Below are 21483 nucleotides of genomic sequence, written 5' to 3'. Positions count from 1 at the left end.
GACGCTTCACATGCCCTGATTCAATCCATTAACAGCACGTCGACCCCGGTATACCATATCGATCCAATTCACTCTATTCCTCGCCCGCCTTTCACCCTCCTGCATGTTCAGGCCCCGATCGCTCAAAATCGTTTTCACTCCATCTTTCCACCTCCAATTTAGTCTCCCACTTCTCCTCGTTCCCTCCACCTCCGACACATATATCCTCTTGTTCAATCTTTCCTCAGTCATTCTCTCCATGTGCCCAAACCATTTCAAAACACCCTCTTCTGCTCTCTCAACCACACTCTTTTTATATCCACGCATCTCTCTTACCCTTACATTACTTACTCGATCAAACCACCTCACACCACGTATTGTCCTCAAACATCTCATTTCCAGCACATCCATCCTCCTGTGCACAACTCTATCCATAGCCCACGCCTCGCAACCATACAACATAGTTGGAACCACTATTCCTTCAAACATACTCATTTTTGCTTTCCGAGATAATGTTCTCGACTTCCACACATACTTCAAGGCTCCCAGGATTTTCGCCCCCTCCCCCACCCTATGATTCACTTCCACTTCCATGGTTCCATCCGCTACCAGATCCACTCCCAGATATCTAAAACACTTTACTTCCTCCAGTTTTTCTCCATTCAAACTTACCTCCCAATTGATTTGACCCTCAATACTACTCTACCTAATAACCTTGCTCTTACTCACATTTACTCTTAACTTTCTTCTTTCACACACTTTACCAAACTCAGTCACCAGCTTCTGCAGTTTCTCACATGAATCAGCCACCAGCGCTGTATCATCAGCGAACAACAACTGACTCACTTCCCAAGCTCTCTCATCCACAGCAGACTTCATACTTGCCCCTCTTTCCAAAACTCTTGCATTCACCTCCCTAACAACCCCATCCATAAACAAATTAAACAACCATGGAGACATCACACACCCCTGCCGCAAACCTACATTCAATGAGAACCAATCACTTTCCTCTCTTCCTACACGTACGCATGCCTTACGTCCTCGATAAAAAACTTTTCACTGCTTCTAACAACTTGCCTCCCACACCAGATATTCTTAATACAGCATCTCTATCAACTTGACAGAGCAGCTCTATCAACTCTATCATATGCCTTCTCCAGATCCATAAATGCTACATACAAATCCATTTGCTTTTCTAAGTATTTCTCACATACATTCTTCAAAGCAAACACCTGATCCACACATCCTCTACCACTTCTGAAACCACACTGCTCTTCCCCAATCTGATGCTCTGTACATGCCTTCACCCTCTCAATCAATACCCTCCCATATGATTTACCAGGAATACTCAACAGACTTATACCTCTGTGATTTGAGCACTCACTCTTATCCCCTTTGCCTTTGTACCATGGCACTATGTAAGCATTCCGGCAATCCTCAGGCACCTCACCATGAACCATACATACATAACCTTACCATCCACTCAACAATACAGTCACCCCTTTTTTAATAAATTGCACTGCAATACCATCCAAACCTGCTGCCTTGCCGGCTTTCATCTTCCGCAAAGCTTTTACTACCTCTTCTCTGTTTACCAAATCATTTTCCCTCGCCCTCTCACTTTGCACGCCACCTCGACCTCGACCCTGGGGATAGGGAAGAAAGAATACTTCCCACGCATTCCTCACGCGTCGTAAAAGGCGACTAAAGGGGACGGGAGCGGGGGGCCAGAAACCCTCCCCTATTTGAATTTTGACTTTCTAAAAGGGGAAACAGAAGAAGGAGTCACGCGGGGAGTGCTGATCCTCCTCGAATGCTCAGATTGGGGTGTCTAGATGTGTGTGGATGTAACCAAGATGAGAAAAAAGGAGAGATAGGTAGTATGTTTGAGGAAAGGAGCCTGGATGTTTTGGCTCTGAGTGAAACGAAGCTCAAGGGTAAAGGGGAAGAGTGGTTTGGGAATGTCTAAGGAGTAAAGTCAGGGGTTAGTGAGAGGACAAGAGCAAGGGAAGGAGTAGCAATACTCCTGAAACAGGAGTTGTGGGAGTATGTGATAGAATGTAAGAAAGTAAATTCTCGATTGATATGGGTAAATGTGAAAGTTGATGGAGAGAGATGGGTGATTATTGGTGCATATGCACCTGGGCAAGAGAAGAAAGATCATGAGAGGCAAGTGTTTTAGGAGGAGCTGAATGAGTGTGTTAGTGGTTTTGATGCACAAGACCGGGTTATAGTGATGGGTGATTTGAATGCAAAGGTGAGTAATGTGGCAGTTCAGGGAATAATTGGTATACATGGGGTTTTCAGTGTTGTAAATGGAAATGGTGAAGAGCTTGTAGATTTATGTGCTGAAAAAGGACTGGTGATTGGGAATACCTGGTTTAAAAAGCGAGATATATATAAGTATACGTATGTAAGTAGGAGAGATGGCCAGAGAGCGTTACTGGATTACGTGTTAATTGATAGGCGCGCGAAAGGGAGACTTTTGGATGTTAATGTGCTGAGAGGTGCAACTGGAGATATGTCTGATAAATATCTTGTGGAGGCGAAGATGAAGATTTGTAGGGGTTTTCAGAAAAGAGAGAATGTTGGGGTGAAGAGAGTGGTGAGAGTAAGTGAGCTTGGGAAGGAGACTTGTGTGAGGAAGTACCAGGAGAGACTGAGTACAGAATGAAAAACGGTGAGAACAAAGGAGGTAAGGGGAGTGGGAGAGGAATAGGATGCATTTAGGGATGGCTTGCGCAAAAGATGCTTGTGGCATGAGAAGCGTGGGAGGTGGGTTGATTAGAAAGGGTAGTAGTGGTGGGATGAAGAAGCAAGGTTATTAGTGAAAGAGAAGAGAGAGGCATTTGGACGATTTTTGCAGGGAAAAAATGCAATTGAGTGGGAGATGTATAAAAGAAAGATGCAGGAGGTCAAGAGAAAGGTGTAATAGGTGAAAAAGAGGGCAAATGAGAGTTGGGTTGAGAGAATATTATTGAATTTTAGGGAGAATAAAAAGATGTTTTGGAAGTAGGTAAATAAGGTGCGTAAGACAAGGGAGCAAATGGGAACTTCAGTGAAGAGGGATAATGGGGAGGTGAGAACAAGTAGTGGTGATGTGAGAAGTAGATGGAGTGAGTATTTTGAAGGTTTGCTGAATGTGTTTGATGATAGAGGGGCAGATATAGGGTGTTTTGGTCGAGGTGGTGTGCAAAGTGAGAGGGTGAGGGAAAATGATTTGTTAAATAGAGAAGAGGTAGTAAAAGTTTTGCGGATGATGAAAGCCGGCAAGGCAGCAGGTTTGGATGGTATTGCAGTGGAATTTATTAAAAAACGGGATTACTGTATTGTTGACTGGTTGATAAGGTTATTTAATGTATGTATGATTCATGGTGAGGTGTCTGAGGATTGGCGGAATGCTTGCATAGTGCCATTGTACAAAAGCAAAGGGGATAAGAGTGAGTGCTCAAATTACAGAGGTATAAGTTTCTTGAGTATTCCTGGTAAATTATATGGGAGGGTATTGATTGAGAGGGTGAAAGCATGTACAGAGCATCAGATTGGGGAAGAGCAGTGTGGTTTCAGAAGTGGTAGAGGATGTGTGGATCAGGTGTTTGCTTTGAAGAATGTATGTGAGAAATACTTAGAAAAGCAAATGGATTTGTATGTAGCATTTATGAATCTGGAGAAGGCATATGATAGAGTTGATAGAGATGCTCTGTGGAAGGTATTAAGAATATATGGTGTGAGAGGCAATTTGTTAGAAGCAGTGAAAAGTTTTTATCGAGGATGTAAGGCATGTGTACGTGTAGGAAGAGAGGAAAGTGATTGGTTCTCAGTGAATGTAGGTTTGCGGCAGGGGTGTGTGATGTCTCCATGGTTGTTTAATTTGTTTATGTATGGGGTTGTTAGGGAGGTGAATGCAAGAGTTTTGGAAAGAGGGGCAAGTATGCAGTCTGTTGTGGATGAGAGAGCTTGGGAAGTGAGTTAGTTGTTGTTCGCTGACGATACAGCGCTGGTGGCTGATTCATGTGAGAAACTGCAGAAGCTGGTGACTGAGTTTGGTAAAGTGTGTGAAAGAAGAAAGTTAAGAGTAAATGTGAATAAGAACAAGGTCATTACATTAGGTACAGTAGGGTTGAGGGTCAAGTCAATTGGGAGGTAAGTTTGAATGGAGAAAAACTGGAGGAAGTAAAGTCTTGTAGATATCTGGGAGTGGATTTGGCAGCGGATGGAACCATGGAACTGGAAGTGAATCATAGGGTGGGGGAGGAGTCGAAAATCCTGGGAGCCTTGAAGAATGTGTGGAAGTCGAGAACATTATATCGGAGAGCAAAAATGGCTATGTTTGAAGGAATAGTGGTTCCAACAATGATGTATGGATGCCAGGCGTGGGCTATGGATAGAGTTCTGCGCAGGAGGGTGGATGTGCTGGAAATGAGATGTTTGAGGACAATATGTGGTGTGAGGTGGTTTGATCGAGTAAGTAATGTAAGGGTAAGAGAGATATGTGGAAATAAATAGAGCGTTGTTGAGAAAGCAGGAGAGGGTGTTTTGAAATGGTTTGTTCACATGGAGAGAATGAGTGAGGAAAGATTGACCAAGAGGATATATGTGTCAGAGGTGGAGGGAACGAGGAGAAGTGGGAGACCAAATTGGAGGTGGAAAGATGGAGTGAAAAAGATTTTGAGTGATCGGGGCCTGAACATGCGGGAGGGTGAAAGGCATGCAAGGAATAGAGTGAATTGAAACGATGTGGTATACCGGGGTCGACGTGCAGTCAATGGATTGAACCAGGGCATGTGAAGCGTCTGGGGTAAACCATGGAAAATTCTGTGGGGCCTGGATGTGGAAAGGGAGCTGTGGTTTCGGTGCATTATTACATGACAGCTAGAGACTGAGTCTGAACGAATGGGGCCTTTGTTGTCTTTTCCTAGCGCTACCTCGCACACATGAGGGGGGAGCGGGTTGTTATTCCTTGTGTGTCGAGGTGGCAATGGGAATAAATAAAGGCAGACAGTATGAATCATGTACATGTGTATATATGTATATGTCTGTGTGTGTATATATATGTGTACTTTGAGATGTATAGGTATGTATATTTGCGTGTGTGGACGTGTATGTATCTACATGTGTATGTGGGTGGGTTGGGCCATTCTTTCGTCTGTTTCCTTGCACTACTTCGCTAACGCAGGAGACAATGACAAAGCAAAATGATTATATATATATATATATATATATATATATATATATATATATATATATATATATATATATATATATATATATATATATATATATATATATATGTGTGTGTGTGTGTGTGTGTGTGTGTCCCAGCAACAGAATATTGCATCAGCAATCCAAGGAAATCAGATATCAATTCCTAACCAGAGTACTAGAGAAATCTCGGCATGATTAAGTGATGTTATTTTTCATCATGACCCCAGCACATATCATTACGACAAGTCATCATACTATTCATACCTTTATCACATAGATACTGTTTACTTCCTGTTGTATCATTTTCACCACTTATCATGATATTGTTTACTTCCTGTTGTATCATTATCACCACTTATCATGATATTGTTTACTTCCTGTTGTATTATTATCACCACTTATCATGATATTGTTTACTTCCTGTTGTATCATTATCACCACTTATCATGATATTGTTTACTTCCTGTTGTATCATTATCACCACTTATCATGATATTGTTTCATCACTGTTTACTTCCTGTTGTATCATTATCATCACTTATCATGATATTGTTTACTTCCTGTTGTTTCATTATCACCACTTATCATGATATTGTTTACTTCCTGTTGTATCATTATCACCACTTATCATGATATTGTTTACTTCCTGTTGTATCATTATCACCACTTATCATGATATTGTTTACTTCCTGTTGTATCATTATCACCACTTATCATGATATTGTTTACTTCCTGTTGTATCATTATCACCACTTATCATGATATTGTTTACTTCCTGTTGTATCATTATCATCACTTATCATGATATTGTTTACTTCCTGTTGTATCATTATCACCACTTATCATGATATTGTTTACTTCCTGTTGTATCATTATCACCACTTATCATGATATTGTTTCATCACTGTTTACTTCCTGTTGTATCATTATCATCACTTATCATGATATTGTTTACTTCCTGTTGTTTCATTATCACCACTTATCATGATATTGTTTACTTCCTGTTGTATCATTATCACCACTTATCATGATATTGTTTACTTCCTGTTGTATCATTATCACCACTTATCATGATATTGTTTACTTCCTGTTGTATCATTATCATCACTTATCATGATATTGTTTACTTCCTGTTGTTTCATTATCACCACTTATCATGATATTGTTTACTTCCTGTTGTATCATTATCACCACTTATCATGATATTGTTTACTTCCTGTTGTATCATTATCACCACTTATCATGATATTGTTTACTTCCTGTTGTATCATTATCACCACTTATCATGATATTGTTTACTTCCTGTTGTATCATTATCACCACTTATCATGATATTGTTTACTTCCTGTTGTATCATTATCATCACTTATCATGATATTGTTTCATCACTGTTTACTTCCTGTTGTATCATTATCATCACTTATCATGATAGTGTTTCATCACTGTCATAGATCATAATTCACCGTCACATGTTCATCAAATGATATCATCATTACTTACTATATTACATCATACATTTAGCAGCAAATCTCATACTGAAATAATGATCAACATCTCTCTGACTTGTTACATTGGTTAGATGAATGGTTAGTTGGGCCTATCACCTGCCATGAACATCATGGCCGTCAACGTCAACATGTTATCACCAACGCCTTCATGTGTTCAAAATAGTTCTAAGACCACATACACTCTCAATGTGAATATGGCCCTTGCATGTTATGTTGCTACTAGTACCATACTGAGTCACGTATTATTTCATCTATAGCACAAGGATACAAGATTGTGTCATGTTCAGTCAGTTGTTGTCCAAGACACCTTACTAATTATCAAGGACAAATGACATTACATTCTATAGCGCCTTATATACCTGTATGTCGTATGTGGTGAGGATGTGTAGTTTTACATAGCTTGTCTTGCTACCTCTATAACTAGCACGTGCACCTCTGTGTAAACCTAGCATGTAAGTGAATCATAACAGAAGCCTGAGGTAGCATGCAGCATTGTCAGTGTGTAGTGTAGGTAAGAACACCAACTATCATGTCTTATGCTTATGAAGGCACTGCACCGCTGTCCGGGAAGTTAAGGCTTTCTCCACAGATATCAGTTGTTTCGAATATGTTGCACCATGCTGTTTGTAAGTACTTGCTACTGTTGTACCCCAGTTTTTCTAATCATGGAAAATAATCATTAAAATCATTAAAGCAAGTGCAGTTACAAAAATGTTTGGATAACAACCCAATAATCTAAGTTTGAGATATTTGAATTATATCAAAATAGAATTATCTTTGAAATAATTCTAACATTTAATCTTTCTTTTTCCTTTTATCTCGCCATCGTCTATCCTACCACCGATCCTTCTATCCTGCTTACTGTTCATATTTCCATCGGTGTGGCGTTATTTTGTAACCCCCACCTTGCCACCCACTCCTGTCTTCCTTACCTCGTCATGTGGGAGAAACTACAGAAGCGTCGGGAGGAGCAGGAGAGACGCGCACGGCGTGGAGACACCGACCCGCGTTATGAGTACATCTTCCAGGTGTTGGCCGCCTGCACGGGCATCGCCAGGCACCAGGTCATGGACCACGTGTTCGAGGAGAACCTGGTGAGTGTTGAATATCACCCATACTCTTCCTCCATCTTTAACATGGTTAACTGCACTACTTGACAAAACAGAAATTACTACGTTTAAGAAACTTCTGATGATAAAACAGAGAAATGAAGCGTTTGTATGTGTGTAGTGATATCATATCTGGTAATATACTCATGACACAAATATTGTAAGGCGCCTGATGACTCCAACAGAATCTATGATAACTTCTCTATGATAACTTACTGCCATAAAGTTAAGGGTATCTATATAATGCTTCCCCTAAGAGGAAAAGTATATCTATATCTATAATGCTTCCCCTAAGAAGGAAAGGTCTATAACCCTATAATGCTTTCCCTTACAGGGAGAGGTCTATATCCCTATAATGCTTCTCTTAAGAAGCAAAGGTCCATATCTCTATAATGCTTTTCCTTAGAGGGATAGGTGTACACTTCTATAATGCATTTCCTTAGAGGGAGAGGCCCATGTCTCTATAATGCTATTCCTAAGAGGAAGAAGTCTATATCTCCGTAATGCTTTCCCTAAAAGGTAGAGGTCCATATCTCTGCAATGATTCTCTTAAGAGGTAGCGATCTATATCTCTATAATGCCTCTCCGATGAGGTATAAGTCTATATGCCTTCTTCTCACTTTGGTGAGCAACGGGGTCTACACCGGTCATTTCCCAACAGGCGCACATAGCCAGCAGAGACGAAATGAGACGAAGGATATTCGAGTACATAGTATTCGAATAGTTATCTCCTATTAGCCAGGCCCATAGCATAGCGGCAGCATTCCCGCGTGTTGCACATGCGTCCCGGGTTCGATCCTGGCTGTTGGAGGTTTGTATGATATATATACATATATATATATATATATATATATATATATATATATATATATATATATATATATATATATATATATATATATATATATGTATATATATATATATATATATATATATTGGTTCTCAGTGAATGTAGGTTTACGGCAGGGGTGTGTGATGTCTCCATGGTTGTTTAATTTGTTTATGGATGGGGTTGTTAGGGAGGTAAATGCAAGAGTTTTGGAAAGAGGGGCAAGTATGAAGTCTGTTGGGGATGAGAGAGCTTGGGAAGTGAGTCAGTTGTTGTTCGCTGATGATACAGCGCTGGTGGCTGATTCATGTGAGAAACTGCAGAAGCTGATGACTGAGTTTGGTAAAGTGTGTGGAAGAAGAAAGTTAAGAGTAAATGTGAATAAGAGCAAGGTTATTAGGTACAGTAGGGTTGAGGGTCAAGTCAATTGGGAGGTGAGTTTGAATGGAGAAAAACTGGAGGAAGTGAAGTGTTTTAGATATCTGGGAGTGGATCTGGCAGCGGATGGAACCATGGAAGCGGAAGTGGATCATAGGGTGGGGGAGGGGGCGAAAATTCTGGGAGCCTTGAAGAATGTGTGGAAGTCGAGAACATTATCTCGGAAAGCAAAAATGGGTATGTTTGAAGGAATAGTGGTTCCAACAATGTTGTATGGTAGCGAGGCGTGGGCTATGGATAGAGTTGTGCGCAGGAGGATGGATGTGCTGGAAATGAGATGTTTGAGGACAATGTGTGGTGTGAGGTGGTTTGATCGAGTGAGTAACGTAAGGGTAAGAGAGATGTGTGGAAATAAAAAGAGCGTGGTTGAGAGAGCAGAAGAGGGTGTTTTGAAGTGGTTTGGGCACACGGAGAGAATGAGTGAGGAAAGATTGACCAAGAGGATATATGTGTCGGAGGTGGAGGGAACGAGGAGAAGAGGGAGACCAAATTGGAGGTGGAAAGATGGAGTGAAAAGGATTTTGTGTGATCGGGGCCTGAACATGCAGGAGGGTGAAAGGAGGGCAAGGAATAGAGTGAATTGGAGCGATGTGGTATACAGGGGTTGACGTGCTGTCAGTGGATTGAATCAAGGCATGTGAAGCGTCCGGGGTAAACCATGGAAAGCTGTGTAGGTATGTATATTTGCGTGTGTGGACGTGTGTATGTACATGTGTATGGGGGGGGTTGGGCCATTTCTTTCGTCTGTTTCCTTGCGCTACCTCGCAAACGCGGGAGACAGCGACAAAGTATAAAAAAAAAAAAAAAAAAAATATATATATATATATATATATATATATATATATATATATATATATATATACATATATATATATATATATATATATATATATATATATATGTATATATATATATATATATATATATATATATATATATATATATATATATATATATATATATACATATATATATATTTCCTTTTTTTATTCCTTTATTATCATACTTTATCGATGTCTCCCGCGAAAGCGAGGTAGCGCAAGGAAACAGACGAAAAAATTACCCAACCCACCGATATACACGTTCACACACGCTCATATACGTACCTATACATTTAAACGTATACGTACATATACATACTCAGAAAAATACCTATATACACATGAACATACTCATACTTGCTGCCCTCAGCCATTCTCGTCGCCACCCCGTCACACATGAGATAGCATCCCCTCCCCCCGCACGCGCGCGAGGTAGAGCTAGGAAAAGACAACAAAGACCACATTCGTTCACACTCAGTGTCTAGCTGTCATGTGTAATGAACCAAAAACGCCAGCTCCATTTCCACATCTAGGCCCCACAAAACTTTCCATGGTTTATCTCAGACACTTCACATGCCCTGGTTCTATCCACTGACAGCACGTCGATCCTGGTATACGACATCGTGCCAATTCACTCTATTCCTTGCACGCCTTTCACCATCCTGTATGTTCAGGTCCCGATAGCTCAAAATCTTTTTCACTCCATCCTTCCACCTCCAATTTGGTCTCCCACTTCTCCTCGTTCCCTCCACCTCTGACACATATATCCTCTTTGTCTATCTTTCCTCACTCATTCTCTCCATGTGACCAAACCATTTCAGTACACCCTCTTCTGCTTTCTTAACCACACTCTTTTTATTACCACAAATCTCTATTACCTTTTCATTACTTACTCAATCAAACAACCTCATACCACATTTTGTCCTCTAACATCTCATTTCCAACACATCCACCCTCCACACAACCTTATCTATAGCCCACGCCTCGCAACCATATAACATTGTTGGAACCACTATTCCTTCAAACATACCCATTTTTGCTTTCCAAAATAATGTTCTCGCCTTCGACACATTCTTCAACGCTCCCAGAACCTTTGCCCCCTACCCCACCCTGTGACTCGCTTCCGCTTCCATGGTTCCATCCGCTGTTGGATCCACTCCCAGATACCTAAAGCACTTTACTTCCTTCAGTTTTTCTCCATTCAAACTCACCTCCCAATTTACTTGTCCCTCAACCCTACTAAACCTAATAACCTTGCTCTTATTCACATTTACTCTGAGCTTTCTACTTTCACACACTTTACCAAACTCAGTCACCAGCTTCTGCAGTTACTCGCCGGAATCATCCACCAGCGCTGAATCATCAGCGAACAAATGACTCACCGCCCAAGCCCTCTCATCTACAACAGACTGCATACTTGCCCCTCTCTCTAAAACTCTTGCATTCACCTCCCTAACAACCCCATCCATAGACAAATTAAACAGCCATGGGGACATTACGCACCCCTGCCGAAAACTGACATTCACTGGGAACCAATCACTTTCCTTTCTTCCTACACGTACAAATGCCTTACATCCTGTATAAAAACTTTTCACTGCTTATACGAACTTGCCCTCTACAGAGCATCTCTTTCAACTCTATCATATGCCTTCTCCAGATCCATAAATGCATACAAATCCATTAGTTTTCTAAGTATTACTCACATTCTTCAGAGCAAACACCTGATCCACACATGCTCTACCATTTCTGAAACCGCACTGCTCCTCCCTAATCTTATGCCCTGTACATGCCTACACCCTCTCACTCAATACCCTCTCATACAATATCCCGGGAAAACTCAACAAACTTATGCCTCTGTAATTTGAACAGTCACCTTTATCCCCTTTCCCTTTGTACAATGTCACTATGCATGCATTCAGCCAGTACTCAGGTACTTCATCATAAGCCATACATAGAGTGAATATCCTCCCCAACAAGTCAACAACACAATCATCCACTTTTTTAATAATTTCCACTGCAATACCATCCAAATCCGCCGCCTTGCCAGCTTTCATCTGCCGAAAAGCTTTCACTACCTCATCTCTGTTTACCAAAGCATTCTCCCTAATCCTCTCACTTCGCACACCACCTCGACCAAAACACCCTATATCTGCCACTCTATCATCTAACATTTTTAACAAACATTCAAAATACTCACTCCATCTCCTTCTCGCAACAGCATTACTTGTTATTACCTCACAATTAGCCCCCTTCACCGATGTTCCCATTTGTCCTCTTGTCGTACGCACTTTATTTACCTCCTTCTAAAACATCTCTTTATTCTCCCTAAAATTTGATGATACTCTCTCACCCCAACTCTCCTTTGCCCTCTTTTTCACCTCTTGCACCTCTGTCGTGAGCTCCAGCCTCTTTCTTTTACACATCTCCCACTCATTTCCACTATTTCCCTGCAAAAATCGTTCAAATGCCTCCCTCTTCTCTTTCACTGATAATCTTACTTCTTCAGCCAACCACTCGCCACCCTTTCTAATCTACCCACCTCCCACCTTTTTATGCCACAAGCATCTTTTGGACAAGCCATCACTGCTTCCCTAAATGCATCCCACTCCTCCCCCACTCCCCATACGTCACTTGCTCTCACCTTCTTCCGTTCTGTACTCAATTTCTCCTGGTACTTCCTTACACAAATCTCCTTCCCAAGCTCACTTACTCTCACCACTCCCTTAAAAAGAATTCTCTCCTCTTTTTTGAGAATCCTCTACAAATCTTCACTTTTGCCTTCACAAGATAATGATCAGACATCCTTCCAGTTGCCCCTCTAAACGCATTAACATCCAAAGAGCTCTCTTTAACGCGGCCTATCAATCAACACGTAATCCAATAACGCTCTTTGGCCATCTCTCCTACTTACATACGTATACTTATGTATATCTCTCTTTTTAAAACGGGTATTCCCAATCACCAGTTCTTTTTCAGCACACAAATCTACAAGTTCTTCACCATTTCCATTTACAACACTGATCACCCCATGCACACCAATTATTCCCTCAACTGCCATATTACCCACCTTTGCATTCAAATCACCCATCACTATAACACGATCTCGTGCATAAAAGCTGCTAACATACCCACTCAGCTGCTCTAAAAACACTTGCCTCTCATGATATTTCTTCTCATGACCAGGTGCATAGGCATCAATATTCACTCAGCTCTCTCCATCCACTTTCAGTCTTACCCATAGCAATCTAGAGTTTACTACTTTACACTTTATCACGTACTACCACAACTCCTGCTTCAGGAGTAGTGCTACTCCGTCCTTTGCTCTACTCCTCTCACCAACCCAACACTTTACTCCCAAGACGTTCCCAAGACTTTGGTGTGCGAATTGAGAGGGTCAGGGAGAATGATTTGGTAAACACATAAGAGGTAGTGAAAGCTTTGCAGGTGAAACCCGACTAGGCAGGGGATTTGGATTCCATTGCTGTGGGATTTATCAAAAATGGGGGTGACTGTGTTGTTGACCGATTAGTGAGGATATTGAATGTATGTAAGGTTCATGGCAAAATGCCTTAGGATTAGCGGAATGCATTGATAGTGCTATTGTTCAAAGGCAAAGGGGATAAGGGTGAGTGTACAAACTACAGAGGTATAAGTCTGTTGAGCATTCCTGGGAAATTATATGGCAGGGTACAGTTTGAGAGAGTGAAGTCATGTACAGAGCATCATATTGGGAAGAGCAGTGTGGTTTCAGAAGTGGTAGAGGATGTGTGGACCAGGTGTTTGCTTTGAAAAATATATGTGAGAAATACTAGAAAAGCAAATCGATTTGTATGTAGCATCTATGGATCTGGAGAAGGCATATGATAGAGTTGATAGAAATGCTCTGTGGAAGGTATTAAGAGTATATGGTGTAGGAGGTAAGTTGCTAAAAGCAGTGAAAAGTTTTTATCTAGGATGTAAGGCATGTGTACGAGTAGGAAGAGAGGAAAGTGATTGATTCCCAGTGAATATCCGTTTGCGGTAAGAATGCGTGATGTCTCCATTCTTGTTTAATTTGTTCATCGATGGGGTTGTTGGAGAGAGGGGTAAGCATGCAGTCTGTTGTAGATGAGAGTGCTTGGATAGGAGTCAGTTGTTGTTCGCTGATGATACGGCGCTGGTGGCTGATTCGGTGAGAAACTGCAGAAGCTGGTGACTGAGTTTGGTAAAGTGTGTGAAAGAAGAAAGCTGAGAGTAAATGTGAATAAAAGCAAGATTATTAGTTTCAGTAGGAATGAGGGTCAAGTCAATTGGGAGGTAAGTTTGAATGGAGAAAAACTGGAGGAAGTGAAGTGTTTTAGATATCTTGGAGTAGATTTGGCAGCGGATGGAACCATGGAAGCGGAAGTGAATAATAGGGTGGGGGAGGGGGCGAAAATTCTGGGAGGCTTGAAGAATGTGTGGAAGTCGAGAACATTATCTCGGAAAGGAAAAATGGGTATGTTTGAAGGAATAGTCGTTCCAACAATGTTGTATGGTTCCGAGGCATGGGCTGTGGACAGAGTCGTGCGGAGGAGGGTGGATGTGCTGGAACTGAGATTGTTGAGGACAATATGTGGTCTGAGGTGGTTTGATCGAGTAAGTAATAATAGGTTAAGAAAGATGTGTGGTAATAGAAAGAGTGGATGAGAGAGCAGAAGAGGGTGTTTTGAAATGGCTTGGTCACATGGAAATAATGCGTGAGGAAAGACTGACCAAGAGGATATATGTGTCAGAGGTGGAGGGAACGAGAAGTGGGAGACCAAATTGGAGGTGGAAGGATGGAGTGAAAAAGATTTTGGATGATCGGGGCCTGAACATGCAGGAGGGTGAGAGGCGTGCAAGGAATTGGAACGAAGTGGTATACCGGGGTCGACGTGCTGTCAATGGATTGAACCAGGGCATATGAAGCGTCTGGGGTAAACCACGCAAAGTTCTATGGGGCCTGGATGTGGAAAGGAAGCTGTAGTTTCGGTGCATTATTACATGACAGCTAGAGACTGAGTGTGAACGAATGTGGCCTTTGTTGTCTTTTCCCAGCGCTACCCCACACTCATGAGGGGGGAGGGGGTTCTTATTCCAAGTGTGGCGAGGGGGCGATGGGAATGAATAAGGGGATATACTATGAATTGTGTACATATGTATATATGTATATGCCTGTGTGTATATATATATGTATACATAGAGATGTATAGGTATGTATATTTGCGTGTGTGGATGTGTATGTATATACATATGTATGTGGGTGGGTTGGGCCATTCTCTCGTCTCTTGCCTTATGCTACCTCGCTAACGCGGGAGACAGCGACAAAGGAAATATAAATATATATATATATATATATATATATATATATATATATATATATATATATATATATATATATATATATATATATATATGTATATATATATATATATATATATATATATATATATATATATATATATATATATATATATATATATATTTTTTATATTTATTATACTTTGTCGCTGTCTCCCGCGTTTGCGAGGTAGCGCAAGGAAACAGACGAAAGAAATAGCCCAACCCCCTCCCCATACACATGTATATACATACGTCCACACACGCAAATATACATACCTACACAGCTTTCCATGGTTTACCCCAGACGCTTCACATGCCCTGCTTCAATCCACTGACAGCACGTCAACCCCGGTATACCACATCGCTCCAATTCACTCTATTCCTTGCCCTCCTTTCACCCTCCTGCATGTTCAGGCCCCGATAACACAAAATCTTTTTCACTCCATCTTTCCACCTCCAATTTGGTCTCCCTCTTCCCCTTGTTCCCTCCACCTCCGACACATTTATCCTCTTGGTCAATCTTTCCTCACTTATCCTCTCCATGTGCCCAAACCACTTCAAAACACCCTCTTCTGCTCTCTCAACCACGCTCTTTTTATTTCCACACATCTCTCTTACCCTTACATTACTCGCTCGATCAAACCACCTTGCACCACACACTGTCCTCAAACATCTCATTTCCAGCACATCCATCCTCCTGCGCACAACTCTATCCATAGCCCACGCCTCGAAACCATACAACATTGTTGGAACCACTATTCCTTCAAACATACCCATTTTTGCTTTCCGAGATAATGTTCTCGACTTCCACACATTCTTCAAGGCCCCCAGGATTTTCGCCCCCTCCCCCACCAAATGATCCACTTCCGCTTCCATGGTTCCATCCGCTGCCAGATCCACTCCCAGATATCTAAAACACTTCACTTCCTCCAGTTATACTCCATTCAAACTCACCTCCCAATTGACTTGACCCTCAACCCTACTGTACCTAAGAACCTTGCTCTTATTCACATTTACTCTTAACTTTCTTTTTCCACACACTTTTCCAAACTCAGTCACCAGCTTCTGCAGTTTCTCACATGAATCAGCCACCAGCGCTGTATCATCAGCGAAAAACAACTGACTCACTTCCCAAGCTCTCTCATCCCCAACAGACTTCACACTTGCCCCTCTTTCCAAAACTCTTGCATTTACCTCCCTAACAACCCCATCCATAAACAAATTAAACAACCATGGAGACATCACAAACCCCTGCCGCAAACCTACATTCACTGAGAACCAATCACTTTCCTCTCTTCCTACACGTACACATGCCTTACATCCTCGATAAAAACTTTTCACTGCTTCTAACAACTTGCCTCCCACACCATATATTCTTAATACCTTCCACAGAGCATCTCTATCAACTCTATCATATGCCTTCTCCAGATCCATAAATGCTACATACAAATCCATTTGCTTTTCTAAGTATTTCTCACATACATTCTTCAAAGCAAACACCTGATCCACACATCCTCTACCACTTCTGAAACCACACTGCTCTTCCCCAATCTGATGCTCTGTACATGCCTTCACCCTCTCAATCAATACCCTCCCATATAATTTACGAGGAATACTCAACAAACTTATACCTCTGTAATTTGAGCACTCACTCTTATCCCCTTTGCCTTTGTACAATGGCACTATGCACGCATTCCGCCAATCCTCAGGCACCTCACCATGAGTCATACATACATTAAATAACCTTACTAACCAGTCAACAATACAGTCACCCCCTTTTTTTAATAAATTTCACTGCAATACCATCCAAACCTGCTGCCTTGCCGGCTTTCATCTTCCGCAAAGCTTTCACTACCTCTTCTCTGTTTACCAAATCATTTTCCCTAACCCTCTCACTTTGCACACCACCTCGACCAAAACACCCTATATCTGCCACTATATCATCAAACACATTCAACAAACTTTCAAAATACTCACTCCATCTCCTTCTCACATCACCACTACTTGTTATCACCTCCCCACTTGCGCCCTTCACCGAAGTTCCCATTTGCTCCCTTGTCTTACGCACTTTATTTACCTCCTTCCAGAACATCTTTTTATTCTCCCTAGAATTTAATGATACTCTCTCACCCCAACTCTCATTTGCCCTTTTTTTCACCTCTTGCACCTTTCTCTTGACCTCCTGTCTCTTTCTTTTATACATCTCCCACTCAATTGCATTTTTTCCCTGCAAAAATCGTCCAAATGCCTCTCTCTTCTCTTTCACTAATACTCTTACTTCTTCATCCCACCACTCACTACCCTTTCTAATCAACCCACCTCCCACTCTTCTCATGCCACAAGCATCTTTTGCGCAATCCATCACTGATTCCCTAAATACATCCCATTCCTCCCCCACTCCCCTTACTTCCATTGTTCTCACCTTTTTCCATTCTGTACTCAGTCTCTCCTGGTACTTCCTCACACAGGTCTCCTTCTCAAGCTCACTTACTCTCACCACCCTCTTCACCCCAACATTCACTCTTCTTTTCTGAAAACCCATACAAATCTTCACCTTAGCCTCAACAAGATAATGATCAGACATCCCTCCAGTTGCACCTCTCAGCACATTAACATCCAAAAGTCTCTCTTTCGCACGCCTGTCAATTAACACGTAATCCAATAACGCTCTCTGGCCATCTCTCCTACTTACATAAGTATACTTATGTATATCTCGCTTTTTAAACCAGGTATTCCCAATCATCAGTCCTTTTTCAGCACATAAATCTACAAGCTCTTCACCATTTCCATTTACAACACTGAACACCCCATGTATACCAATTATTCCCTCAACTGCCACATTACTCACCTTTGCATTTAAATCACCCATCACTATGACCCGGTCTCGTGCATCAAAACCACTAACACACTCATTCAGCTGCTCCCAAAACACTTGCCTCTCTTGATCTTTCTTCTCATGCCCAGGTGCATATGCACCAATAATCACCCACCTCTCTCCATCAACTTTCAGTTTTACCCATATTAATCGAGAATTTACTTTCTTACACTCTATCACATACTCCCACAACTCCTGTTTCAGGAGTATTGCTACTCCTTCCCTTGCTCTTGTCCTCTCACTAACCCCTGACTTTACTCCCCAGACATATATATATATATATATATATATATATATATATATATATATATATATATATATATATATATATATATATATATATATATATATATATATATATATATATATATATATATATATATATATATATATATATATATATGTATATAGTATATTTGTAGTATGTTTGAGGAAAGGAACCTGGATGTTTTGGCTCTGAATGAAACGAAGCTCAAGGGTAAAGGGGAAGAGTGGTTTGGGAATGTCTGGGGAGTAAAGTCAGGGGTTAGTGAGAGGACAAGAGCAAGGGAAGGAGTAGCAATACTCCTGAAACAGGAGTTGTGGGAGTATGTGATAGAATGTAAGAAAGTAAATTCTCGATTGATATGGGTAAAACTGAAAGTTGATGGAGAGAGGTGGGTGATTATTGGTGCATATGCACCCGGGCATGAGAAGAAAGATAATGAGAGGCAAGTGTTTTGGGAGCAGCTGAATGAGTGTGTTAGTGGTTTTGATGCACGAGACCGGGTTATAGTGATGGGTGATTTGAATGCAAAGGTGAGTAATGTGGCAGTTGAGGGTATAATTGGTATACATGTGGTGTTCAGTGTTGTAAATGGAAATGGTGAAGAGCTTGTAGATTTATGTGCTGAAAAAGGACTGATGATTGGGAATACCTGGTTTAAAAAGCGAGATATACATAAGTATACTTATGTAAGTAGGAGAGATGGCCAGAGAGCGTTATTGGATTACGTGTTAATTGACAGGCGTGCGAAAGAGAGACTTTTGGATGTTAATGTGCTGAGAGGTGCAACTGGAGGGATGTCTGATCATTATCTTGTTGAGGCTAAGGTGAAGATTTGTATGGGTTTTCAGAAAAGAAGAGTGAATGTCGGGGTGAAGAGGGTGGTGAGAGTAAGTGAGCTTGGGAAGGAGACCTGTGTGAGGAAGTACCAGGAGAGACTGAGTACAGAATGGAAAAAGGTGAGAACAATGGAAGTAAGGGGAGTGGGGGAGGAATGGGATGTATTTAGGGAATCAGTGATGGATTGCGCAAAAGATGCTTGTGGCATGAGAAGAGTGGGAGGTGGGTTGATTAGAAAGGGTAGTGAGTGGTGGGATGAAGAAATGAGAGTATTAGTGAAAGAGAAGAGAGAGGCATTTGGACGATTTTTGCAGGGAAAAAATGCAATTGAGTGGGAGATGTATAAAAGAAAGAGACAGGAGGTCAAGAGAAAGGTGCAAGAGGTGAAAAAAAGGGCGAATGAGAGTTGGGGTGAGAGAGTATCATTAAATTTTAGGGAGAACAAAAAGATGTTCTGGAAGGAGGTAAATAAAGTGCGTAAGACAAGGGAGCAAATGGGAACTTCAGTGAAGGGCGCAAATGGGGAGGTGATAACAAGTAGTGGTGATGTGAGAAGGAGATGGAGTGAGTATTTTGAAGGTTTGTTGAATGTGTTTGATGATAGAGTGGCAGATATAGGGTGTTTTGGTCGAGGTGGTGTGCAAAGTGAGAGGGTTAGGGAAAATGATTTGGTAAACAGAGAAGAGGTAGTGAAAGCTTTCCGGAAAATGAAAGCCGGCAAGGCAGCAGGTTTGGATGGTATTGCAGTGGAATTTATTAAAAAAGGGGGTGACTGTATTGTTGACTGGTTGGTAAGGTTATTTAATGTATGTATGACTCATGGTGAGGTGCCTGAGGATTGGCGGAATGCGTGCATAGTGCCATTGTACAAAGGCAAAGGGGATAAGAGTGAGTGCTCAAATTACAGAGGTATAAGTTTGTTGAGTATTCCTGGTAAATTATATGGGAGGGTATTGATTGAGAGGGTGAAGGCATGTACAGAGCATCAGATTGGGGAAGAGCAGTGTTGTTTCAGAAGTGGTAGAGGATGTGTGGATCAGGTGTTTGCTTTGAAGAATGTATGTGAGAAATACTTAGAAAAGGAAATGGATTTGTATGTAGCATTTATGGATCTGGAGAAGGCATATGATAGAGTTGATAGAGATGCTCTGTGGAAGGTATTAAGAATATATGGTGTGGGAGGAATGTTGTTAGAAGCAGTGAAATGCTTTTATCGATGATGTAAGGCATGTGTACGTGTAGGAAGAGAGGAAAGTGATTGGTTCTCAGTGAATGTAGGTTTGCGGCAGGGGTGTGTGATGTCTCCATGGTTGTTTAATTTGTTTATGGATGGGGTTGTTAGGGAGGTAAATGCAAGAGTTTTGGAAAGAGGGGCAAGTATGAAGTCTGTTGGGGATGAGAGAGCTTGGGAAGTGAGTCAGTTGTTGTTCGGTAATGATACAGCGCTGGTGGCTGATTCATGTGAGAAACTGCAGAAGCTGGTGACTGAGTTTGGTAAAGTGTGTGGAAGAAGAAAGTTAAGAGTAAATGTGAATAAGAGCAAGGTTATTAGGTACAGTAGGGTTGAGGGTCAAGTCAATTGGGAGGTGAGTTTGAATGGAGAAAAACTGGAGGAAGTGAAGTGTTTTAGATATCTGGGAGTGGATCTGGCAGCGGATGGAACCATGGAAGCGGAAGTGGATCATAGGGTGGGGGAGGGGGCGAAAATTCTGGGGGCCTTGAAGAATGTGTGGAAGTCGAGAACATTATCTCGGAAAGCAAAAATGGGTATGTTTGAAGGAATAGTGGTTCCAACAATGTTGTATGGTTGCGAGGCGTGGGCTATGGATAGAGTTGTGCGCAGGAGGATGGATGTGCTGGAAATGAGATATATATATATATATATATATATATATATATATATATATATATATATATATATATATATATATATATATATATATATATATATATATATATATATATATATATATATATATATATTATACTTTTTCGCTGTCTCCCGCGTTTGCGAGGTAGCGCAAGGAAACAGACGAAAGAAATGGCCCAAACCCCCCCCCCCCCTCCCCATACACATGTATATACATAGGTGTGTAGGCTTTTCTTTGCAGAGGAGTCCAAGACAAAGATGCAGAGGTCTAAAAGGATGGCAAATGTGAGTTAGGGTGAATGTGTATCAGCAAACAGTAAGGAGAATTACAAAATTTTTGGAAGGAGGTAGTAGCACTGTATCATCATCGCTTGATAAAAGTGAGTACAGTCTGATTGAGG

At 41.3% G+C, this 21483-nt stretch overlaps 1 protein-coding gene across 1 annotated transcript in view; it reads left to right on the top strand.

The window, feature by feature from the left end:
- Positions 1-7630: 7630 nt before the first annotated feature.
- The window catches only part of LOC139752246 (dynein axonemal heavy chain 5-like), a 482070-nt gene continuing 468217 nt past the window's right edge, over positions 7631-21483 (top strand). The window contains 1 exon segment of the mRNA XM_071668280.1: positions 7631-7786. Within this exon segment, the coding sequence (XP_071524381.1) occupies positions 7631-7786 (156 nt within the window).

The sequence above is a fragment of the Panulirus ornatus genome, chromosome 12 (assembly GCF_036320965.1).
Source record: "Panulirus ornatus isolate Po-2019 chromosome 12, ASM3632096v1, whole genome shotgun sequence".
Classification (NCBI taxonomy): domain Eukaryota; kingdom Metazoa; phylum Arthropoda; class Malacostraca; order Decapoda; family Palinuridae; genus Panulirus; species Panulirus ornatus.
Note: the sequence above shows the minus strand (reverse complement) of the source record. Positions and strands in the feature narration are given on the sequence as shown.